At 34.8% G+C, this 27,277-nt stretch overlaps 1 protein-coding gene across 1 annotated transcript in view; it reads right to left on the bottom strand.

The window, feature by feature from the left end:
- The window catches only part of FAM186A (family with sequence similarity 186 member A), a 210,748-nt gene extending 188,016 nt beyond the window's left edge, over positions 1-22,732 (bottom strand). Inside the window, exon 1 of the mRNA XM_051962468.1 lies at positions 22,486-22,732. Within this exon, the coding sequence (XP_051818428.1) occupies positions 22,486-22,629 (144 nt within the window). The 5' untranslated portion in view covers positions 22,630-22,732. The remainder of the gene's footprint in view (positions 1-22,485) is intronic.
- Between the last annotated feature and the right edge of the window lie 4,545 nt (positions 22,733-27,277).

Below are 27,277 nucleotides of genomic sequence, written 5' to 3'. Positions count from 1 at the left end.
GAAAAAACCTAGTATAATTTTAAAGGATAACAAAATTATTTTTTAATTACTGTCATAATTCATATTATATCTTTAAATTTATTGACATTAATTTAATTTTTATTCATTATTTATTTATTACTTTTATATATTTACATATAATATTTTTAAATTTAAACTAAAGTATATAATTTTAAATATAAACATAAATATATATTTGTAATTTATTGTTAATTAATTATTAATTTAAATTGAGACACAACTGCAAGGAAAATGCTATTTTCCCTTGTATTCTGGGTTATTGACTGAATAATATGCTAGTAGTAAAATTCTAAAAGTACAATACTGATTAAAACAATTTTAAAGAAAACCAAGGAGAATGAGTTATAAACTCCATCTAGTCTGGACTGCACAGAAAGATTGCCAGAGTACTATGGAATCCTTGAACAAGTCAGGGTGGGTTGAAAGCATGATGTGAAATAGCCTAGTCACACCACTACCCAGGCAGGAGAAAAGCCCTGGGCAGCACCCCACACAGAATGTTCCTTGAACTAATGAGAAGCCTCACTCCCACCTCCAACAGCACTTAATACCAGGACAGCTCCAGTTGCAACATGAAATAAGGGATGCAGGATCCAAGCAACCTAAGTCAGAATCATAGTAGGAAGTAAGGTTAAAAAATTCCTGCAAGAGGTTAAAGCTTAATCTTAGCCACCACATTTGGAAACAAGCAGATTTGCTGACATAATTCAGGAGTATAGGGGAAGATTCTGGGAAAATGGCAGAGCAGGTCAATACATTTCAAACTCCAGATTTCCCCCACAAACAGAACAAATGCACACTTTAGGGCAGACTAATGAAAGAGTAAGAACAGGGAGTAGGACAGGGGTGATCCTAAAATAAACCAAAAAGATCCAAAGAAAGACCCCAAACCAGGATTTACCAGTATGAAGAGCAAACACTCAGACTAGCTCACAGAAACACTAAAGTGGGGACCTTGGAGCCTCAGCAGGAACCATAGGAATTTTCACTTACTCTTCTGCATGTGAAATCAGGAGTCTGAGTCCTGGAAGACTGAAGGAATCTCGAATGACCAGAAATGCCAGGTCCAGCTGTGCTGCTGAGATTCAACTCTGGGCAAGAAGCAGTCAGCACACCAGATGAGAGCAGAAGCAGTGGATCAGGGATGCTGATGACTGTGAGCACTTGCAGGAGAGGGGAGCTCCTGATTTGGAGTTCCAGGTCAGAGGGAAGAGCTGAAGTGAAGTTGGAGTTACCACCCACTCCACAATTAGAAATGCTTACACTAATACTACTTCTTATTAAAAAAAAAAATGAATCAACTAAGAAGAAAGGACCCTCACTATGGGAACAGGGGAGATCAGAGCTCATTTTTGAAGGAGGACAGAAAAATAAAAAGAGCTTCTTCTACCCCAAAGACTAATGTTAAATGGCTCTCTGTCCAGAGAAATTTATAGAAGAACTCAAAAAGGACTTTAAAAATGAAATGGGGGCAGCTAGGTGGTATAGTGGATAAAATAACAACCCTGAAGTCAGGAGGACCTTTGGAGAAAGAAGAACTTAAGACCAATGAAGAACTAGAGAACATTATGAAATGAAAAAAATGGAAAACTTTGATTACATTAAATTTAAAAGGTTTTGCACAATGAAAGTGGCCTAGCTCTACCAGACCTAAAACTAAATTATAAAGCAGCAGTCATCAAAACCATTTGGTACTGGCTAAGAAATAGAATAGTCAATCAGTAGAATAGGTTAGGTTAACAAGACACAAAATTAAATGACTATAGTATTCTAGGATTTGATAAACTCAAAGGCCCCAGCTTCTGGGACAAGAACTCAATATCTGACAAAAACTGCTAGGAAAACTGTAAACAGACAGAAACTAGGCATTGACTTATACCTAACACCTTATACCAAGATGAGATCAAAATAGGTTCATGATTTAGACATAAAGAAGGATATTATAAGTAAATTTGAAAAACAAAGGATAGTTTACTGTGGTGTTCTCTTCTTTAAAATATAATGGTTCTCTCTGGTTCTCTCAAGTTGAGTTAACATTAGGATTCTAACAGTTTACCTCTTAGATCTGTAGGGAAGGAAAGAATTTGTGGCCAAAGAAGAATTATGTTTCACATATATATTTATTTAGATTTAGATTTAGCATATATATATGTGGTTATATTTAGTTAAAAAGGTTTTGCATAAACAAAACCAATGCAGACAAGATGAAAAGGGAAGCAATAAGATGGGAAATTTTTTTCACATTCAGGGGTTCTGATAAAGGCCTCACTTCTAAAATATATAGAGAATTGATTCAAATTTATAAGAATTTAAGCCATTCGCCAATTGATAAATGGTCAAAGGTTATGAACAGACAATTTTCAGATTAAGAAATTGAAAACATTTCTAGTCATATGAAAATGTGCTCTAAATCACTATTGTTAGAAAAATACAAAATAAGACAATTCTGAGGTATCACTACATTCCTCTCAGATTGGCTAAGATGACAGGAAAATATAATGGCCAATGTTGGAGGGGATGTGGGAAAACTAAGACATTAATACATTGTTGGTGGACTTCAGAACTTATTCAACCATTCTGGAGAGCAATTTTGATCTATGCCCAAAGGGCTATTAAACTGTGTATACCCTTTGATCCAGCAATGTCTCCACTGGGTGTGCATACCAAAAAGATCATAAAGGAGGGAAAGGGACTGACATATGCAAAAACGTTTGTGGCAGCCTTTTTTGTAGTGGCAAGAAACTGGAAACTAGTTAATGCCCATCAGTTGGAGAATGGCTGAATAACTTATGGTATATGAATGTTAGGGAATATTATTGTTCTATAAGAAACAAGCAGCAGGATGATTTCAGGGAGAATTACATGAACTGATGCTAAGTGAAGTGAGTAGAACCAGGAGATCATTGTATATGGCAACAACACATTATACGATGATCAGTTCTGATGGACATGCCTCTTCTCAGCAGTGATATGATTCAGGTCAGTTCTAATGGACTTGTGATGGAGAGAGTCATCTGCACCCAGAGAGTGGATTGTGGGAACTGAATGTGGATCACAACATATATTTTCACTCTTTTTGTTATTGTTTGTTTGCATTTTGTTTTCTTTCTCATTTTTTTTCTTTTTTGATCTGATTTTTCTTGTGCAACATGACAATTGTGGAAATATATATGGAAGAACTGCACATGTTTAACTTATATTGGATTATTTGCCATTTAAAAGAGGGATGGGAGGAAAAGAGGGAAAAAATTTGGAATATAAGGTTTTGCAAGGGTGAATGTTGAAAATTATCTATGCACATGTTTTGAAAATAAAAATGTTTAATCATAAAAAAAGAAAAAAGAGGTTTTACACAAACAAAACTAACACAAACAAGATTAAAAGGTAAGCACAACACTAAGAAAAAATTTTTACAGCCAATGTTTCTGATAAAGGCCTCATTTCTAAAATCCTATATAAAGAACTGTAAAATCTATAAGAATATAAATCATTCCCCAATTGGTAAATGGTCAAAGGATATGAACAGACAATTTTCAGATGATGAAATTAAAGCCATCTATATTCATATAAAAATGCTCTAAGCCATTATTGATTATAAGAATTAATATCAAAGTTTCAAGGAACTTGGACAAATTGTTTATATTTTTTACATCAAAAATTGTATACCATATTTAAGACTGATATCAGCAACTGGATAGCTTAAAAAAAAGATTGGGGCAGAGTTAAAGTTAAAGAGTAAAAACAAAAATAAAAAAGTAAAAATAATAATTACGTTATACAAATGAGGTGCAGAGGAAGAAGACACAAAGGCATCAGAGTGGGGAGAAAGACTCATAGTTCTAAAAATATACAACAGGAATGATTTTAAATAGGTAACACTACATATATACATGAAGGGTATAACACCCTCCAAAATCTATAAAGAAATAAGGGAGGAGGGATGGATGGAGGAGAAAGCAAAGAGTAGGAGAAGACAAGGAAGGGATCCATGGATGAAGGGAGGTTAAATAATAGGAAGGCAAATTAAGGAGCAGAATTAAAACAAAGAGTCAGCAAGAATAGGAAAGATATGTTGAGGGTAGAGGAGAGGAAGGGGGGGGGGGGGAAAGAGCAGGGAGGTTTTGTGTGTGTGTGTGTGTGTGTGTGTGTGTGTGTGTGTGTGTGTGTGTTGTGTGTGTGAATATAAAAATACTCTTGCTTAACTATAGCCTGCTTGAGGTGGGGGGAAGATGAAAGGAAAAAATAAACTAATAAAAAGTGTACAGCAAAGAACAAAAGAACAATCTACAAGGAAATAAAGAAAAGATGGACACTCACAAATATAATTTCTTATACTATTATATATCCTTTCTTGAATCCTCCCTGATGTTCTGCTGGGCACATGACAATGTTCTGTTCTGGTTTTGTTTTCTTGTGCTTTACTTTTCTATTTTTCATTTTTTTAATAAAATAATTTTTTAAAAAAGAAAGAAAGAGTATAGTAGGGGAATTTGACCTAAGCACAAGTTCTTGATCCAGAAACTGATGATGGAGATATGAGTAAATATAATGATTAACACAAAAAAATACTTTGAATTAAGAGACAACCAAGGACCAAACCCAAAAGGAGAAAATAAGTCTATGACCACTCAAACTAGGCTCAAAAATGAAAAAAAATGTTATGGCAGCAAGGACTATAAGAGAAACTTGGAGAAATGAAAATAAAAATACAAGATGGAATAGCTGAGGAAGAATGATACAGCAAATTAATGCCTTAGAATGAATGCTGGTAAGCCTTACTGAAGAATTGAACTCCACAAAAATTAGAATTTTTAAACTGAAAATTATGAAACAATTTTTAAAGAAGATTAAATATTGGGAGAAATGGAGGAAAATAAAAATATTACAACTGTTCCTGTTGGAAAAAAAAAGTCTCAGAAAGATCTAAGAACCACCTATAAGTAAAACAAGACCAAACAAACAAAAAGAGTCTCGATACCATATTTCAAGTCTTCATCAATGAAAATTGCCCAACTCTCTGAGAGGATAAAATGAAAATAGAAAGGATCCACCAGTAACCACCTGAAAGAAATGCAAACAAGACAACTTCCAGGAAACTAGAGTCAAAATTCAGAGTTTTCTGGTAAGTGATAAAATGCTACAAGAAGTCAAAAAAGAGAGTTTACATACCAAGGAGCTACAATCAGGATTATATCATTTGGCAGTTGCTATCACTGAGAAGAGGAGATCTTGGAATATTAAATTTCAAAAGGCAAAAGGGAGATTTACAATGAAAAATAACCTATCCGACACAACTAAATAAATCCTACAAGGAAAAAAAAATGAATCTTTAATGAAATATAGAATTTTTTAAACATCCCTAATGAAAAGGTCAAAATATAACAGATACTTTGAAAAAAAATTAGAAGAATCAAATGAAACATAGAAAAGTACAAATATTGGAAGGGACATTAACTACATGCTAATAGTAGAATCAGAAATTAATATCCTAATGTCTTTTTTTTTAAATAGTATTTTATTTTTCCAAAAACATAAAAAAGTAGTTTTCAACATTCACATTTGCAAAGACCTTGGGTTCCAAATGTTTCTTCTTTCTTCCCTCCCTCCCCAAGACAGCAAGGAATCCAATGTAGGTTAAACACATGCAATTCTTCTCAACATATTTCCATATTTGTTATGCTGAACACACACACACACATACACACACACACACACACACACACAAATCAGATCAAAGGGGAAAAATAACACAAGAAAAAACAAATAAGGACTTCCTGCCAAGATGGTGGAGAGGAGGCACACATCTGCATAAGTTCTGTGTTTTCTCTCATAATTTGATTCATGACAAGCCTCAGAATTAGTGCTTCACTGAAAAAAAAAAACCCCCACAAATAACTACCAAGAGAAGACATCCTTGAAATTTGCCAGGAACGGTCTGTTTTTGCTTGAGGGCGGGGACAGTTTTAGATTGGGCGCAAGCTGAGGGCAGGCATTGGCAGCAAGAGCATGGCAGGCAGCTCACAGCCTAGCAGACCATCGGGGGGGTGGAGTGTGATCTCAGCCGACTCTATGGGGAGAACTTTACTACAGGATTGGATACTTTGCCCTGGCAGCAAGCCAGTAGACAAGCAGAGAAGCTAAAAACACAGGGGTGAAGAATACAACCCTGAATAGCTAGAGTCTCTGGGGATCTGGCCACCCCTCCCCCACAGTGTCTCAGCAGCTCTGGGAGTCTCAGAGCACAGGTGGCAGCACAGCCATTGCTGTCCTGCTAGTGCCTTGCTGCTGCCCCCCGCAGTCTGTAGAGAAAGCTCGGTAACATCACCCAGTCACCCCTCCCCCCAAAAAAAGCAGATTCCATTTGGGTTTTTTTTTTCTTTGCTAGTTTGTCTTCTTTGATTCTTCTCTGACAAAATGAGCAAAAAATTTAAACGGACCTTAACCATTGATAGCTTCTATATGGATAGAGAGCAGACTCTAAACCCTGAGGAGACTAAAAACAGGCTGTCTCCAGGTGAATCCCCAAAGGAGGAGATCATCTGTTCCTCAGCACAGATGAATCTCATAGAAGAAATTTAAAAGGCTCTCATAAGAGAGCTAGAAGAAAAATAAGAAAAGGAAAGGGAGGTTTGGCAAGAGAGTCTAGAGAAGTCATCCCACTCATTTAAAGACAGAGTGGATAAAGAAATCAAATCCTTGAAAAATAGAATTAGTGAACTGGAAACAGAAACTAGCTCTCTTAAAAATAAAATTGGTGAAATGGAAAAAAATCCATAGAACAAAACAACTCACTTAAAAACTCAAAAAGTGAATGAAGAAAATACTTCATTGAAAATCAGAATTGAACAAATGGAATTGAATGACTCAAGGGGACATCAAAAATCAGTCAAGCAAAACAAAAAAAAAAATGAAACAATGGAAAAAATTGTCAAATACCTTCTGGGGAAAACAACAGACCTGGAAAATAGATCTAGGAGAGATAATCTGAGAATTATTGGACTCCTGGAAAAATATGATGAAAAAAAAAAGGCCTGGACACTATTTTCCAGGAAATTATCAAAGAGAAATGCCCAGAAGTCATAGAAACAGAGGGTAAAATAGACATTGAAAGAATTCATTGATCACCTACTGAAAGGGATCCTAAAATCAAAACACCAAGAAATATAGTGGCTAAATGCCAGAACTATCAGACGAAGGAAAAAATATTGCAAGCGGCTAGAAAAAGCCAATTCAAATATAGAGGAGTCACAATAAGGATTACCCAGGATTTAGCAGCGTCCACATTAAAGGATTGAAGGGCCTGGAATATGATAATCCGAAAGACTAAGGAACTTGGTATGCAACCAAAAATAACTTACCCAGCCAGAATGACCATCTTTTTCCAGGGAAGAAGATGAACATTTAACAAAATAAGCGAATTTCATCTATTTTTGATGAAAAAAACCAGAACTTAACAAAAAGTTTGATCTACAAATATAGAACTCAAGAGAAACCTAAAAACGTAAAAAGAAATCTTGGGAACTATATTTCTGTTATAAAGATATATAAAGAATACATGTATACTTTGTTCTAGAAACTAGAGGTAGAAAGGAAATTGTACCACATAAAGGGTAAAGTGGGGGTACTACATTTCACGAAGAGGCAAAGGAAACCTATTATATCCGAGAGAAAGAATGGAGGGGGATGAATATAGTGTGTATCTTACTGCCATCAGAATTGGCTTAAAGAGAAAAATTTTAGACATATTTGATTTATGGTGAAACTTCTCCCACCTCATTGAAAAGTGGGAAAGGAAAAGTGGAAAGGGAAGGAATAAGCTAAGTGGAAGGGAATACAGAAACTGTGAGGAAAAGACGTAAGATAGAGGGAAGAACTTTAAGGCGAGGGGAGGGATACTAAAAAGGGAGGACTGTGAGAAGCAAGTGGTGCTCACAAGTTTAATACTGGGGAGAGGGGTAAGGAGAAAAGAAGGGAGAAAAGCATAAACAGGGGTTAAAAGATGGCAAGTAATACAGAATTGGTCATTTTAACCATAAGTGTGAACAGGGTAAACTCCCCCATAAAGAGCAAGCAGTTAGCAGCATGGATCAAAAGCCAGAATCCTACAATATTGTTTACAGGAAACACACTTGAAACAAGGAGATACATACAGAGTGGTAAAAGGTTGGAGGAGAATCTACTATGCACCAGATGAAGTCAAAAAAAGCAGGAGTAGCCATCCTGATCTCAGATCGAGCAAAAGCAAAAATTGATCTAATTAAAAGAAATAAGAAAGGACACTATATCTTGCTAAAGAGTAGCATAGATAATGAAGCAATATCAATATTAAACATATATGCACCAAGTGGTGTAGCATCTAAATTCTTAAAAGAGAAGTTAAGAGAGCTGCAAGAAGAAATAGAAAGCAAAACTATAATAGTGGGAGATCTCAACCTTGCACTCTCAGAATTAGATAAATCAAACCACAAAATAAATAAGAAAGAAGTAAAAAATATAAATAAAATACTAGAAAAGTTAGATATGATAGATCTCTGGAGAAAACTAAATGGAGACAGAAAGGAGTACACTTCCTTCTCAGCAGTTCATGGAACCTATACAAAAACTGACCATATATTAGGACATAAAAACCTCAAACTCAAATGTAATAAGGCAGAAATAGTAAATGCACCAAAATTCTTAAAAGGGAAATTAAGAAAGCTGCAAGAAAAAATAGACAGCAAAACTATAATAGTGGGAAATCTCAACCTTGCACTCTCAGAATTAGATAAATCAAACCACAAAATAAGAAATACATCAAAGAGGTAAATAGAATACTAAAAAAAGTTAGATATGATAGATCTCTGGAGAAAACTAAATGGAGACCTTCTCAGCAGTTCATAGAACCTATACAAAATTGACCATATATTAGGACATAAAAACCTCAAACTCAAATGCAATAAGGCAGAAATAGTAAATGCATTCTTTTCAGACCACGATGCAATGAAAATTACATTAAACAAAAAGCCAGGGGAAAACAGACCAAAAAACAATTGGAAACTCAATAATCTCATACTAAAGAATGATTGGGTGAAACAGCAAATCATAGACATAATTAATAACTTCACCCAAGAAAATGACAATAAGGAGAGGTCATACCAAAATGCTGAGATGCAGCCAAAGTGATAATAAGAGGAAATTTCATATCTCTAGAGGCCTACTTGCATAAAATAAAGAAAGAGAAGGTCAATGAATTGGGCTTACAACTAAAAATGCTAGAAAAGGAACAAATTAAAAACTCCCAGTCAAACACTAAACTTGAAATTCTAAAAATAAAAGGAAAGGAGAGATCAATAAAATTGAAAGTAAAAAAACTATTGAATTAACAAATAAAACTAAAAGTTGGTTCTATGAAAAAACCAACAAAATAGACAAACTCTTAGTAAATCTGATTTAAAAAAGGAAAGAGGAAAATCAAATTGTTAGTCTTAAAAATGAAAAGGGAGAACTCACCACTAATGAAGAGGAAATTAGAGTAATAATTAGGAATTACTTTGCCCAACTTTATGCCCACAAATTCGACAACTTAAATAAAATGAAAAAACAATAGCAACAAAAAGAGGTGAAAATATCATGTCTTGGTCCACATTTCCTCCAAAGGAGAAAGTAGAAGTAGATGGACCTCTCCATCACAAGTCTATTGGAATTGCTTTGAATCACCTCATTGCTGAAAAGAGCCAAAGTTCATTGCAGTTGATTATCACATTATCTTTTTGCTGTGTACAGTGTTCTCTTGATTCTGCTGACTTCACTTAGCATCAGTTCATGTAATTCTTTCTAGGCTTTTCTGAAATCATCCTGCTCATCATTTCTTATTAGAACAATTAATATTCCATTACATTAATATACCACAAGTTATTCACCAATTCCCCAATTGAGGGATCCACTCAGTTTCCAATTCCTTGACACTACAAAAAGGGCCCTACATACAGGGCTGCATGTCCTTTCCCCTTTTTTTGTGATCTCTTTGGGATACAGACCCAGTAGAGATACTGCTAGATCAAAGGGTATACACAGTGTGATAGCCCCTTGGGCATCTTTCCAAATTGCTCTCCAGAAGGATTGGGGTCAGTTCCCAATTCCACCAACAATGTATTAGTGTTCCAGTTTTCCCATATCCCCTCCAACATTTATCATTATCTTTTCCTATAATCTTAAGCAATCTGAGAAGTGTGAAGTAGTATTTCAGCGTTCTCTTAATCTGTATTTCTCTAATCAATAGTGATTTAGAGCATTTTTATCATATGACTAGAAACGGCTTTATTTTCTTCATCTGAAAAATGTTTGTTCATATCCTTTAACCATTTACCAATTTGAGAATGGCTTGTGTTCTTATAAATTTAAATCAGTTCTCTCTATATTTTTAAAATGAGGCCTTTATCAGAGACACTGGTTATAAAAACATTTTCCTAGCTTTCTACCTCCTTTCTAATCTTGGTTTCATTTGTGCAAAATCTTTTTTAATTTAGTGTAATAAAATTTATTCATTTTGTATTTCAAAATCTTCTCTAGTTCTTTGGCTATAAATTCCTCCCCTTCTCTTTAGATCTGAGAGGTAAACTATTCCTTATTCTCCTAATTTGCATATAGTATCCTCCTTTATGCCTAAATTATGAACCCATTTTGACCTTATCTTGATATATAGGGTGTTTAGTTCCTGCCATACTATTTTCTGGTTTTCCCAGCATTTTTTGTGTAATAGTGAGTTCTTATTCAGGTTGCTGGAATCTTTGGGTTTATCAGACTCACTGATTGTTGTGTCTTGTGAATGTAACCTATTCCACTGGTCCACTATATTTCTTAGCCAGTACCAAATGATTTTGATGACTATTGCTTTATAATATAGTTTTATGTCTGGTACAGCGAGACTATCTTCATTTGCATTTTTTCACTAATTCCCTTTAAATTCTTGACCTTTTGTTCTTCCAGATGAATTCTATTACAAATTTTTTCTAGCTCTTTAAAGTAATTTCTTGGCAATTTGCTTGGTATGGAACTGAATAAGTAAAGTGATTTAGGGAGAATTGTCATTTTTATTATATTCAGACTACCCATAAACACTTGATATTCTTCCAATTGTTTGGATCTAATTTTGTGTGAAAAGTGTTTTATAATTGTGTGCAACCTCCCACTACGAAGCTACTGATTGCCAAGGCCATACATACCAATCTTCCCCAGACAGACATGGAGACAAGACCAAAGTTACAGTGACAAACAGCCTTTCTTTATTGGTAATCTCAGCAGGGGTTAGCAGAAAACAAGAGCAAGTATGTATGTATGTCTCTGCATGTCTCTCTCTCTGCATCCTGAATCTCTATACATCTCTGCCTCTCTCTGCTTCTCTCTGTATCCTTCTCTTTAGCCTATGACAAAGCTGGCCATTTATATTTACTCTCCTCTGGGATTACCCTGTGTCTACCCACTCAGCACTGCATACATGGATCCAAAGAAAGGAGACACCTGGAGTTGAGTGTTGCATCCTAAGAAAAGATCTATCAAGAGCACACCCCTTGCCTTCTCAAGGAAACACCTGTAAGACACAACCTCCTGCCTCAGAGGCCAAGCCCCTTTTTACCTCCTGGGCCTACCCTACCAGCTGACATGGCATACATGGTAATTCTCAGAAGGAAAGTCTCCAGCATAATTGTGTTCATATAATTTCTGGCTTTGTCTTGGCAGGTAGTCTCCCAAATATTTTATATTATTTACAGTTATTTTAAATGAGGATTTCTCTTTCTGTCTCTTGCTTCCTGGCTTTTGTTGGTGACATATAGAAATATTGATGGTTTATGTGTGTTTATTTTATATTTTGCAATGTAGCTAAAGTTATTGTTTCTAGTAGTTTTTTTAGTTGATCCACTAGAATTCTCTAACTCTAACATCATATCATCTTCAAAGAGTGACTGTTTTGTTTTCTCATTACCTACTCTAATTCCTTCAATATCTTTTTCTTCTCTTCTAGCTAAAGCTAACATTTCTAGTACAATATTGAAAAATCGTGGTGATAATGGGCAACCTTGTTTCACCCATGATCTTATTGTGAATACTTTTAGTTTATCTCCATTACATATAATGTTTGCTGATAAGAACTCTAATATCTCTTAGTGTAATAGAGAAAGTTAAATAAGACAGATAAATAATGATAGCAGTTTTTTATTAGGAGAAGGAAATGAGAAGGAATTTGGAAGAAGAAAATACAGAAAAGGAAAAAAATTCACTTCACATAAGATTTTATGAGATTTTCAGAATATATATGGAGGAAGGGGTGAAACAAAGCATGCCATGACCTTTGTTTTCATCTAAAAAGGACAAAAATGTATAAAATACACACAATAGCAATAGTAACAAATTTGGCTCACTTCTTGCTAACTGCCAGTTATACAAAAATTATCACACAGAGGGAATAGAAAATAAATCCATTTATCACAGCTAATGGCAAAAAAAAAAAGTTATATGAATTAGAATTTAATCCACAAAATGAATAACCTGGGAGCAATGTATTTCAACTCAACCAAGAGAAAGAATTCTCAATCTCAATCTCACTCAAAAGGAAAATCTCTGAATTCTCTAGAACAGTAGAATTCTCTAGTACAGTAGAACAGTATATGTCAGCTTCTTCCCAAAGCCTTTCTTTCCCTCCAGGGACTTCTCCTTAAAGAGAATTACATGTGTCCTCTCTGAAAGCCAGAGCCAAGAATCTCTCCTCTCCCAAGCTCTTGCCAATTCTTCTCCTCACATAGGCACAAGCTATTGAGAAATCCATTCTCTTCACAAATGAGTCTTTTGAAAATGCCACTCTTGAGTTTCAGATTATATCACAATAAACTAAACAGAAATTAATAGCTCCATAAGATAGCAAGAAATACTCTTGCTAAAAACAAAATTAAAATATTTAAGAAATGGAAAAAAGTAGTATATTTGATATTAAAAAACAACTCAGAAAACAGATCAAGGAGAGATAATTTTAAGAAACAATTTAAGAATTTCTCTAAAACTGTCATTTAAAAAAACATCCTAGACATTTTAGGCCAAAAAACCATAAATGAAAATTTATGTTAGAACCAAAGGGCAAAATAAAGCGAGGAAGAAACTGCCTAATCACCTTTGGAAAGAAATTGAAAACTAGAAAACACCTAAGAATGTCACAAGTAAAATTCCAGAGTTTCCACATCAAAGAAAAAATACTGGAAAGATACAGACAGAAGCAGTTTAAGGACCAAGGAACATTTAAGATCACACAAGACCTGGCACCTTCTACTACAAATTGAAGAACAGGAAATACATATTCCAAAAGCAAAAGAGAGGCTTGAAACAAAAATCTCATTATTCTGTAAATCTATGTCTAATCCTACAAGGGGAGAAATAGATTTTAATAAAATAAGAGATCTCTCAAGCATTTCTGATGAAAAGACTAAAGCTGAGTAGGAACTATGAAACTCAAATCTGAGAAATGACTGGAAAGTCATAAGCAAAAAAGCTTCCTCATACTGCAAACAGAATTTAAAATTCTGGTTAGGTCAGCAAGGTGGCACAGTAGATAAGAGCACCAGCCAGGAGTCATAAGGATCTGAGTTCAAATTTGACCTCAGACACTTAACACTAGTTGTGTGACCCTGGCAAGTCACCTAACCCCAATTGCCTCAGGGCAGGGGAGGGAGGAAGGGGGAATAATTCTGGTTATTATAAAATGAAATAGAACTAAAGTAAAACGCATCCCAAAAGACTTAAAAACATTGACCCAAGCAATGACTAATCATACCTCCAGAGTACACAGATGAAACATATTACCCACCTTCTGCAAGAAGGTGGTAGATACAGATGTGTTTCTTTTACATAATCACTTTATGAATTATCTTTGCTTGACCATGACTATCTGTTACAAATAGCATTCCCTTTCATTCTTTTGTTCTTTTACTGGGGAGAAGAGGGATGGAGTTGAAGGAGTAGAAGTTACCAATAATTCTCTAAAAAAATTTTTCAGGAAGTTATTATTTTTTAAACAAAATACACAGAATTTAAAAAAAATACACACAATTTTTAAATAAAATACACACAAAATAAAATCCAGAAGAAAGCAGAGGCAAGCAAGAAAGTTTTTAAAGAAACATGTAGAATGCACACATATATGAGTATATAGTATGTATATATATTCACTTCTAGCAATAAAGAATGGAGATTTATTATTTCATTTAAAATGGTTCTTTTTGTGTTCTGCTATGTGTGTCCAAGTGCTCTTTTGGAAGTGTTTAAGTTTTGAATAAATTTTTTATTAAAAATGTAGTAATCATTGAAGTTATTTAGTATTGATTAAAACAAAAAGGTCAATCAATGAAACAATACATACAATTACATTGGCAGTTTTTGATTAATCCAGACTTTAGCAACTGAGTACAAATATACTATTTGATCAAAACATTTTCTGGGAAAATTGGAAAGCAGACTGGCAGAAGCTTAATTCAGGCTAACATCTTATATTCCTTCTATACCAAGAAAAACTCCAAATGGATACATGACTTAGGCATTACCATTGATATCATAAACAGATTAGAAGAGCAGAAAGAAATTGCCTTTTAGATCTATGAATAGAAGAACAGTTTCTGATATAATCTTAATGCTGATCAAATAAGAGGCAGAATGAAACACAGAAGATAAAATGTACAATTTTGATTATATAGAATTTAAGGGGATTTTGCACAGACAAAACTAATACAGTTAAAATTAGAATGGCGGCAAGTGTGTGGGAGGAAACAAGTTCATCTGAAATCCAAGCTACATAAGCAATCGATTAAAATGTCTATGGTCGCAAGATTTGCCCAGGCAGTTTTTAAAGCAAAAAACTATGCATTATCAATAGCCAAATCAAAAAAAAATGCTCCAAATTATTAATAATTAGAGAAATGCAAATTAAAACAACTTTGAGAAACCATCTCACATTGAACAGATTGGCAAAAATGATAAAAAAGGAAAAAACAAACAACCAAGTATTGGAAAACAACTGGGACTGTGGGAAAACAGATACATTAGAGTTATAAGAACTTTGAATTAGTCAACCATTCTAAAAAGCAACATGGAACTCTACCCAATAAATCACTAAATTAAATCACTAAATTATGCATGCCTTTTGACCCAGCAATATTACTACCACATCTATACTCCCAAAGAGATCAGAAAGAGGGCAAAAGGACCCATAGGTGCAAAAATATTTTTATAGCTGCTTTTTTTATACTAGCAAAATATTAGAAACTAAGAGAGAGCCCTCAAGGAAAAACTAAACAAACATACAAACATTCTCATTGGGGAATGGTCACATATATTATGGTATTTGAACATAATGGAATGTTATTGCACCATAAGAAATGAAAAAAGCAATGACTTTAGAAAAAAATTTAGAAAAAAAAGCCTATATAAATTGATGCAGGAAAAAAAATGTATGCAATAACATTATAAAGAAAAACAATTTTGAAAGACTTGAGAACTCTGATTAATGTAATGATCGACCATCCCACAGAACTGAAGTGAAACCTATGCTTAGCCTATGACAAATTCAAGACATGTTTTTATAGAGGGCTAATTCAGGAATTTGATAGTTGACTATATATATTTGTTATGGAAATTTTCTTTTTTTCTTTTATTCAATGATGTGGTGGATTAGAGTGGGGAAAGTGGGTTGAAAACAAAAGAATTAAAATAAAATGAATTTTTTTTAAAAACCAATACTTTGAATATAGCATAGGCTTTATTGAACTTTTTTTTTTAGTACCACACCTAAGCTCCAATTCAGATAACTCTGCTATCTCTGGCCAGCCTGGTAACTTTCTGTTAGCAATAAAGTCCTTGAAATTTGAAAGTACACACACACACACACACACCCCACATATACACACATACACATGCATACTTCTACATATATTCAATCCACATTGCATATATACATGTGTACATAAATCCAAATACCAAATATCCATATGTATATATGCACAAACAGGGAAAGTACTCACAACCTTTAGATAGGTTTTCCCATTCCCAGACCACCTCAGATGTATCTGAGCACACAAAATTCACAAGACTTACATGAAGTTTCAGATTAGTTCCTTTGCATCATGACTTGGTCTCTTGCTTGGTCCAGAAATTTAGTTTTACTCAGAAATTCCTTCCCTAGATCCCAGAGTTTTTGCTGTAAGACTTATATCCTGGAAGCTTCTAGTTTGGCAAAGGAATTTCCCCCCACTATCATTCCACTGCTGCTTCTGATTTCAAATTATTATATTTATTGAAATCTATTTTTATATCACCTTCATTTCAAAATTAACTCCCTCTCCTTCACCCCCAGAAATCCTTTGTAACAAAACTTGAGAGAACAAGAGACACATAGACACAAGCAGAGGAACAGAAGCAGAGACACAGAGGTTACTGATAGAAAAACAGGAGGTAGAGACAGCACAGGAGAGGGAATAGGGAGAAGAGGGTGGGCGGGGAGAGGGAGAGAAAAGGAGAGGGAAGGGAGAAGGAAAGAAAAGGAGAGGGAGAGGGAAGGGAGAGGAAAGGGAAGGGAAAGGGAAGGCAGAGGGAAGGGAGAGAGAAGAGAAGGCTAACTATGAGCTCTTTGAGGACATGGACTATTCTTGCTTTTGTTTGTACACCTGGCATTTATCATAGTGTCTGGCACATAATTCACTTAATAAATGGTTATTGATCCACACAAATCATCAGCATGTCTATATATTACTGACAAAGCCTATCAACAAAAGATAGAAAGAGAAATTCCCTTTAAAATTACTATATACAAAATATAATATTTGGGGGTCTACCTGCCAAGATAAACCCAAGAACTATATGAACATAATTACAAAACACTTCTCACACAAAGTCAGATCTAAACAATTGGAAAAATAGCAATTGCTCACTAGGCAGGCTGAGATAATATAATAAAAATGACAATTCTGCCTAAATTAGTCTATTTGTTCAGTGCCATATCAATCAAACTACTAAAAATTATTTTATAAAACTAGAAAAAATAATAAAATTCATCTGGAAGAACAAAAGGTCAAGAATATCAAAGGAATTAGTGAACAAATACAAAAGATGATGGTTTAGCCATATTAAAACTATATTATAAAGTAGCAGTCATCAAAACCATTTGGTACTAAGGAGAGGTGGATCAGTAGAATAGATTAGATACACACAACACAATAATCGAGGCCCATAGTAATCTAGTATTTGATAAATCCCCTAACTTCAACTTCTGGAATAAGAACTCAATATTTGACAAAAATTGCTGGTAAAACTGGAAAATAATGTCAGAAACTTGGCATAGACCTACATCTCACATCCCATACCAAAATAAGGTCAAAATGGGTACATGATTTGGTTATAAAGGATGATGCCATAAAGGAGAATAAGGAATAATTTACCTATCAGATTTTAGGAGAAGGAAGGAATTTATGACCAAAGAAGAACTAGAGAACATTATGAAAAGCAAAATGGACAACTTTGATTATGTTAAATTTTTAAAAACTTTAATTAAAATTTTAAATCTTATTTCTGTTGATTTGTTTATACAAAAACAAAACCAATAGAAATAAGATTAAAATGAAAGTACAAAGCTGGGGAAAAATTTTTACAGCCAGTGTTTCTAATAAAGATCTCAATTTTTTTATAGCTTTTTATTTACAAGATATAAGCATGGGCAATTTTTCAGCGATGACAATTGCAAAAGCTTTTGTTCCAACTTTTCCCTTCCTTCCCCCCCACCCCTTCCCCCAGATGGCAGGTCAGACACCACTAACTGAGGAATCAGAAGACCTGGATGGTCATAGTGAATCATTTGCCTGGGACCTCCCTGACTTCCCTTCCATTAATGTGGATGCTGCAGGCCTGGATGATGAGGATGACACCAGTATAGGGCTTCCCAACCTTGCCTATCATTCCCCTCCAGGAGCTGAGGAGTCCTCAAGCGCAACTACCAACCAAGATGAGGCTACCCTGCCTGAGCTTTTACTCAGCAGTCTTCCCACAGGAACCAACCTCACCAGCAACCTTGCCAACCTGGCCCTGTCAAGGGCCCAACAACAGGCACCCCCTGCTGCCCCTCAGAGAGCTGCACGAGGCTTCCTAAGGGCCCCCAGCTCTGATCTGGACACTGATGCTGAAGGGGATGACTTTGAACTGCTAGATCAATCAGAGCTTAATCAACTAGATCCTTCAAGCTCTCGGAGCCACTGAGACACATCCTCTTTTGGGAAAATGCTTTGTGGTTTTGGTTCCCCCCCGCCATCCCACTGGGGATGATGAAAGGATCCAAGTCCCACCTCCCAAATTTGATTATCTGTGTACATTGTTGGCTACCCATTTGGGCCCCTGCTTAGAGAGGATACTACTTTATCTCTAGCTGGATACCCATTTATGAGCTCAAGAATCATAGATGATGGAGGCCAAAACTCCTTAAATGAAGTTTCTAACATATGGATAATACTTTTTTTTGCTGGGAACAAGAGAGTTTGATGAACTGGTCCCTGGGACACATTATCCCAGTTTCTTTCTAATGGGATGATGTTTGCTACAAGGTGTGGGTGCTCAGGGACCCTTCTATAAAACAACTGCCCCTCTTACTTCCTCATCCCATCCCTTTCCTTAAAGCCAAAGTGTAGAATGGCTCTTACTGCAGTGGGGTGGTGCTAGAAGTTCCGGGGGGCAGCTGCATTGACTGGGAAGGTTTCATTTCTCTGTCTCATAATCATGATTTGTTTTTTCTAAGTAAGTTAGTCCTTGATTCTGCAGAGCAGGCTTGCCCTGCTACCACTTATGGCCTTGCCTCCAGTGCCCCAAAAGACTGCTCTCAAGAAAGAGGGACTGAAGGAAACAGTGGGGGTGGGGGAGTGGATAGCAAGATCTCTGCTAGAATTGCTGATTGTGCTTTGGAGTTTCAGAAGGGTTCTAGGTTTGCTCCCCAGGTCTTCTCAGTTTATGTCAGCCCTTGGAGCTTCCTACTTGTCTGTTTCCCTGCTAATACAAAATAAGTATAGATGTCCAAACAGTTATTTTGCTGTATAAAAAGAATCGGATTTTGAAATAGTGTACAATTTGACTGTGAAGGAAATCAAAAATGCAAGTGGACAAAAATAGAGGAATTGGGAATTCTATGTAGTGGTTCGTAGTCATCTCCCAGAGTTCTTTCACTGGGTGTAGCTGGTTCAATTCATTATTGCTCTATTGGAACTGATTTGGTTCATCTCATTGTTGAAGAGGGCCATGTCCATCAGAATTGAAAAGATCTCATTTCTAAAATGTATAAAGAACTGTCTCAAATTTATAAGAATACAAGTCAATCCCCATTTGATAAATGGTCAAAGGATATGAACAGACAATTTTCAGATGACAAAATTAAAGCCATTTATAGTTTCTTGCTATGTTCATTTCTTTGATCTGTTTTTTTTTTTTTTATCTCTCCCATGATTTTTCTCTTTTGCTCTGAAGTATAATCTAAGGTAGTGATTCTAAACCTTTTAAGGTATGAGGTTGTTGTTCATTCATTTTTCAGTTGTACCCAACTCTTCATGATCCCATTTGGGGTTTTCTTGCCAAAGAGAAGAATTTTGCTATTTCTTTCTCTCATTTTACAGATGCTGAGACAAACCAAGCAAATAGGGTTAAGTTACTTGCCCAGGGCCACACAGTCAATAAGCGTCTGATGACAAATTTGAACTCAAGAAGAATCTTTCTGACACCAGGCCCAGCACCACTCTATCCTTTGAACTCCTGTTTAAAATCTAAAAGAGTTTATAGAAACCAGACTAAGATGAATCATTGAGAATATGTATGTATATGCATAAATATGTATTCATACATGCATATGTGTATATATGTATATATGTGTGTATACACATATTCACAAAAAAGCTATTATGAATGTAGTAATTATAAAATGAATTTGTATTTCTTAATCACAACATTGACATATATATTTTGTTAAGGAATGAAATCATATTCCAAATGACAAATGTTTGGTGTTTATAAAAAATTCCAGACCCCTTGCAATAATAACTCCATTGTTCACAAATTGAACCATGGTTCACAGATTGAGATCTGCTGACTAAAGAAAAAGCAGGTTTCAGTCAAAATAAGAATACAAGATAAAAACTGAGGATTTAGGGAAATGTACTCACAATAGAAATTTACTCACTGTGCGGAGAGGGATAATTATTTGTAAAATACCTAGATAGAAATGAAGAAAATGAGAGAAGAGGAAAACCAAGAGACTAGGGCAATAAGTATAGGAAATGGGATTTTAAAAAGAGGGTTGAGGGACCACTGACTCAATTCAACAAGTGTTTTGAAGGGCATACTAAGGAATTGCACTAGGCATGAGGATATAAAGACATAAAAGAAAAGAAATGGTTCCTGCCTTCAAAGAGATTGTTATTTTACCAGGGGAAAAAATGTACATAATTAATAAACAAATATATGTACTATATATATATAAAACACATGCCCATACATATTTCTATAATATTCTATATATGCAATACTACGTATTGCATTGCAATGCATATATATGTGTACTGCATGCATATTATGTTGTACATATACACATGTATATATGCTCTTTTAAATGATTAGGGATGGTTCTCATGAGGTCCCTATCTCACCTGTCATCTGACTCATTCCATGTTCAAGGAAATTTGGATTTACTCATTCTTCTTTGCTTTAGGGAAATATATAATAATAATTATCAATGAAATCTTTTGTTTTCACTTAAGCCCCCAGTTTATAATCCCAGTAAGTAGAAAAGAGAATCTATTTTCTCTTTCTCCTAGCTGATTACAGCCCACCTGATTTATATTTAATCCTTTAGCTGCATAATGAATGATGTCTTGGAAAAACTAGTTTCTTTAAAAAACAAACACATACACACATATAAGAAGTACATTTAGAGAAATTAAGATATGGGTGTGTATGTGGATATGTGTGTGTATTTGTGGATATATATGTTTCTCTATGTGTATGTATGTATGTATGTATGTGTGAATAAGATGCAGGGAATACAGGCAAAGCACTAGAGCCAAAGGGATCTGAGAGATAAGGAAGTAAGAATGTCACCCATTTCATTCTCAGCACCAAAGAGAGTTTCAATTAGTATGCATCCACTCTATATAAGTTCTATATACTTTAGTTACTATCTTTTGATAATAAGTAAGAAAGAATGCTGGGCCTGGAGCTGAGAAGACCTGACCCTCAATCTGGTCTCACACACAACATTGTGTGATCTGGGACAGTCATTTACCTGCTTCTTGCCTGCCTCAAGTTTCTTCAACTGTAAAAAAATAATAATTTTTTAAAATTTCTACTTCACAGGTTGAGGATTAAATAAAATAATATTTGTAAAGCACTTAGCACCAGTTCCTGGCACAAAGTAGTCAATTAATATTTTTTCCCCTTCCTTTTCCCCCATTTTCAACATCTTGCTCCCAGTTGGTCAGCAGGATCAGCAGTGCTGGTGGCAGCACTTAGTGGTCCCTAGCATGGCTCATCTCCCATCCTCACCCTTTCTCACCCAGACAAACTGTGGTAGTGTCTGGCACCAGACATAACAGTAGAGTTGAAGCTGCATGGGTACAGAGAGAGTGGCAGGGGCCAGTGCAATCCTCTTGCCTCTTGCCTTATTTTGACTACAATCCCTGTTCCTAGATCTCCTGGCCATTGCCCCATTATATGGCCATCTTTTGCCTCTCAGGAGATGTCAATCCTTCTTTCTCCCAAAATGCTGAGAGAAGACCATCTAATCTGTTCTGATCCAATGAACCCTAAGGACTTCAGGAGGCAAACACTGGGACATTTCAATTTTCCAGGAGAACTGATCTACAAAGACCTGCTACAGGTACAAGGTTTTATGTATAAACAAAGTGATGGGAGAAAGTAGATATGTGACAATAAGTAACAAGAAGAAAAGTCTTGCATGAACTGATACTTGAAGGGAACTAGGAGTTTCCAGAGGTAGAGGATGAGGAAGGGGAACATTTTTTATAGTAGCAGCATTTTATTTCATTTTATTTTACAAAATATATACAAAGATAGTTTTCAACATTCATCCTTGTCAAACCTTGTGTTCCAAATTTTTCTCCCTCCCTCCTCACTTATCATGCTGCACAAGAAAAATCAAATCAAAATTTTAAAATGAGAAAGAAAAAACAAGCAAACAAACCAACAATATAAAAGGTGAAAATATTTTGTTGTGATTCACATTCAGCCCCTCTACTCCTCTCTCTGGATGTGGATAGTTCTCTCCATCACAAGTCTTCCCCCTCTCTTGCCTCCTCCAAATACTTCTGTTCCCATGAAGCAGCTTTTGAATGTTATTAAAAAAACAATTCCAAGACCATTTAATTGAATACTTTTTTTTTGAAATCAGAAACTTCCTGATTTTTCACCTACCTTTTTGTCTCGATTTAATTCAGAATCTTCTAATTTTATCAATACCGTCTTTACTGAGTCAGGTATTTCCATCCCTTCATGTGTTATTTCTGTAGACTTCTCAGGTTCTATTTCAGAATCTGGACTTTTCTTTGGGTTCTGCATTTTGAAATATATGTTTGATATTTGGAATATTTTATCTTCTTTCCTTAAAGAATATAGAAAAATGCCCGTAGAAAGAATACTAGACAGCAAGCAAGGGTCTGTTCTGCTCCTAAAGGTTGTCTCCTTATGACAAGTTTGGTTGCCAACTACGGAATTTCAATCCAGATGATGTCAGAATAGGTTTTCTGTGGCAACATCATTGACCTAACAAATACTCAATGAGTGTCTCCCAGATGTAGAGAACACGCTAGGTATTTCCTGTGTGATACTACTAGAAGAGATAGAGAAGATAGAGAAGAAAGGTCAAAAGGAAAGCAAACAAAAGAATGGACAGGAACCTCATCCAAAAGGAATTTAATAAAACATAATTACCATAATCCAAGTCTTATTCTGTTCCTCCTCCTTAGGTTTTGCTTAAGAATTATATGTCCCAACTCTAAGAGAGCTTTACACTTCTCTCAGATTAGACAGGAAAAGATAATGATAAATGTTGGAGAGGATATGGGAAAACTGGGACATTATTTAAAAAAAAAAAAAAAGAAAAAAGAAAAAAATCATATGTCTCAGGGCAGCTAGATGGCACAGTGAGTAGAGCACCAGCCCTAGAGTCATGTGGACTTGAGTTCAAAGCTGGCTTCAGACACTTACCACCTACTAGCTGTGTGATCCTAGGCAAGTCACTTAACCCCAATTGCCTCTCCAAAAAAAAAAAAAAAAGAATTATATGTCTCAGTCACCATAACTACTCACCATAGCCACAATATATTTTCATTTAAGTCAGTTTAAAAAAAATCATAGCATTAGACATGCAAGGGGTGTTATTTTTTCCTGTTTATTTAAAAAAATAAGAAAAAGAAAAAAACAGGAAAAAGAAACAAAAGAAAATATTGTCATACGCCCAGCAGAACATCAGAGAAAATTCAAAAAAATTACAATAAATTACCAGTTCAAGAAAGGATATAGAATAGTAAAAGAAATTATATTCACGAGTGTTCATCTTTTCTTTGCTTCCTTAAAAGGTTGTTCTTTTGTTCTTTGCTGTGCTCTTTTTTTTTTTAACTTGATCCTTTTTTACCTCCCTTTTATCTCCCTCCTTCCCCCAAGTAGGCTATAATTAAGCACAGATATATTTACATATACATATATAGATATATAGATATATACATACAATTGGAACAATACCCCCAAAAGCCACAATACACCACAACTTAATGATGTATTTACTAAATATATCCCAAAAATATCAAAAAAGTACAAAAATATTTATGGCAGCACTTTGTATTGTAAGGGAAAAAACTAGAAAAATGGATATCCTTCAATATCCTATTTTTGTAAACAAATTACAGTATGATGAAATATTATTATGCTATAAGAAAAACAACATTGAAGAAAAGGAGAAAAAAGTTTTCACTACAAACAAACTCATTTCAACAAAAAGAATTCCTATATTGACCATATTTTTTTTTCTGCATTGTATTAACTTTCTCTTCATTTTAAGATCACCTCTCAGGAAATGTTTCATCTGTGATCTTTAATATTCATGACTTATCACTGCATCCAAAGTTCTTCATTATATTGTTTTCATTTTATAAGCTGTCATACTACCTCATTTTGCTTTATGAGTCACTGAAGCATTTCTTAAACGCATGGATGAGAACAAAAAGAAGTTGAGAAGGAAACAGACAACTAAGACAGTTTTGAAAGTAAATATTGCTGGTTAATATAGAAATGTTTTTTATAATTTCACATACCTAATTGATATATTACTGACCTTTTCAATGGGTGAAGGAGCAGTAAAAGTAGTGAGAGAATTTAAAACATAACTTTTTTAAAAATGAATTTTAAAATAAATACATTTAAATAGAAAGTAACAATATTTATTAAATATTTTATATAATAAATAATTGCAGTTTCACATAAAGTTGTCCCTTCCATTTTGTATATGCAAACATTCATTTTATTTTTTAAAAATTGTTTTAATTCAATTTTTTTTAAAAGTGGCATTTGAGCGAGCAGTTAAAATAAATCAGGGATTCTAAAGGCAGAAATGAGCAGCAAGTGAATTCTTTTTATGTTTCTCTTAATTCTTATATTTACACTTCAAAATTCCAATTTAGCTATAGTTTTTTTATCAGGAATGTTTGAAAGTCCACTATTTCTTTAAAATCCTCTTTTCCATTTTTCACCCTGTAAGATTATGCACAGTTTTGCTGAGTAAGCTATAAAACTATATTCCAAGTTCTCTAAGTATTTATATTATATTGGTGTCTGATACATTTTGTGTGATCTTAACTTTAGATCCTTGATACTTAAATTCTCTCATTTTGACTGCTTGCAATATTTTTTCATGGAGCTGAAAGTTCTGAGTTTTATTAGTAGGAGTTTTCATTTTGGAGTTTCTTTCAGGAGGTAATCAGTAGATTCCATTTTTACTTTGTCTTCTGATTCTAAGAGATCTGGACCTTTTTTATGTTTTCTTGAAATAAGATATCTAGATTTATTTTGTCATGACTTTTAGGCAGTTTGTGATTCTAAAATTCTCTCTCCTCAATCTGTTTTTTAGGTCACTTGTTTTTATTACAAGATATCTTACATTTTCTTCTATTTTTTTTCAGTCTTTTGACCTTGTTTTAATATTTCTTGCTGCCACATGGAGTTATTAGTTTTTATTTGTCAATTTAAATTTTCAGGGAATTTGTTTTTCTTGGAAAGGTTTTTTGATCTCTTGTGTCAAGGAGTTAATTTCCTTCAACCTAATTCCTTTCTTGCTTCATTATTTCCAGGAATTCTAGTTTATTTTATGACCTTTGGGAGACAATTTCTTCTTCTGGGTTTGTATTTTGATCATCCTGATCACCATAACAGCTCACTATGATGAGATAACTTTTGGTTTGCTAATTCTTCTAGCGCATTTCCTGACTTTTAATTTTTTTTGGGGGGGGGAGGGGTGGGGGGACAGATTCCATGCACTTCTGGAAGGAATGTTCAAGTTTGTCTTGCCACGTGGCTCTCTCCAACAATGAGATGAACCAAATCAGTTCCATTTGTTCAATAATGAAGAGAACCAGCTACACCCAGGAAAAGAACTATGGAAAATAAGTGTGAACCGCAACATAGCATTTCTACTCCCTCTGTTTTTGTCCACTTGCATTTTTTATTTCCTTCTCAGGTTAATTTTATCTTATTTCTAAGTCGGATTTTTCTTGTGCAGCAAAATAACTATATGGACGTGTATACATATATTGTATTTAATATATACTTTGACATATTTAACATATATTGGTCTACCTGCCATCTAGGGAAGGGGGTGGGGAGGAAGGAGGGTTAAAGTTGGAACAGAACGTTTTGCAAGGGTCAGTACTGAAAAATTACCCATGCATATATCTTGTAAATAAAAAGACATAATTAAAAATCAATTAATTAATTAATTAATTTTAAAAGTCTGTCTTACCAACTGTGGAAACAGTTTACTCAAGATCTAAGAATGACTGTGTTGGTCCTGCCTTTTTTTAGTTTTCACATATAAAAACCCAATTCCTGCCATAAGCAGGGGCCTCTGGGCTTAGGACCTATAACCATGCCTTTCCCTCAAATTCTTCCCCTTGGATTAGATTCCTTCCTTGATTGTCCTGGATCCACAACCCAGAACTGGGTAGTTTGCAACAAAGCTACCATTTTGCTCCTATTCAGGAACACCTCACAAGGTTATTCCTTTTTCTACTAAATCTGAGCTATTATCTTATCTTGGTAAAGGGCCTCTTCCTTAGGTAAAATGCTTTATCCCTTAATTGAAATGCTCTACATTAATGCTTCTGGCCAGAGCTCAACCCTACAGACTTTCCTGGCTGACTCTCTATGCTGACCTGGGCTAGAAAAATGATTCACTATCTTTTGTTTTTTCTTGGCTTTCCTTATAAAAATTCAGTCAGGCATATTTTCTTTATCTGTTTGTAGAAGTGAAGGGGAAGGGAAAAGGAGGGAAAGTTCACTGTATGTCTTCCTGCTACTCTGCCAGCTTAGTTTCTTCCTCTCCCAAAGACATGGAGGTGGGAGATGGAATACCATGTGTGAAGAACAGTAAGAAAGCAAGTTTGCATGAGCAGTAGTGTATATGAATAATGATAGTAAATATGTAATAAGCATGGAAAGGCAAGTAACAGCAGGTTATGAATGACTTTAAAAGCCAAACAACAAAGTTTATATATGATCATACAGATAACAAGTAGCCACTGGAGTTACTGATTGGATATGACAGAGTCAGACCTGAACTTGTCAGCTATGTGAACAATGAACTAAAAGGGAAACTGATTTAATGCAAAGAGATAAGTTAGGAGATTTCTGCTACAATCTTGGAAAGAAGTGAATGATGATAAAGGCTTGAATCAGGATGATATTCATATGATTGTACAAAAGGGAACAGATTACAAGAAATGTTGTGAAGAAAGAAATGGCAATTTTTAGCAACTGATTGGATATATGTAAGATCTGAAATTGAGAAGTCAGAAAGTGGTATTGAATTTGTGAATCTGGGTATCTAATAGGATTTGGTGCCATAAAAAGGACAGAGAAGTTTAAAGAAATAGTGGATTTGGCAAAGAAAAGAGAATGAGATATCTATGGGACATCCAGTACAAAATATCCAACAGAT

The sequence above is a fragment of the Antechinus flavipes genome, chromosome 5, assembly GCF_016432865.1.
Source record: "Antechinus flavipes isolate AdamAnt ecotype Samford, QLD, Australia chromosome 5, AdamAnt_v2, whole genome shotgun sequence".
NCBI lineage: Eukaryota > Metazoa > Chordata > Mammalia > Dasyuromorphia > Dasyuridae > Antechinus > Antechinus flavipes.
The sequence above is the reverse complement of the archived record's forward strand: the minus strand, read 5'-3'. Positions and strand labels throughout refer to the sequence as shown.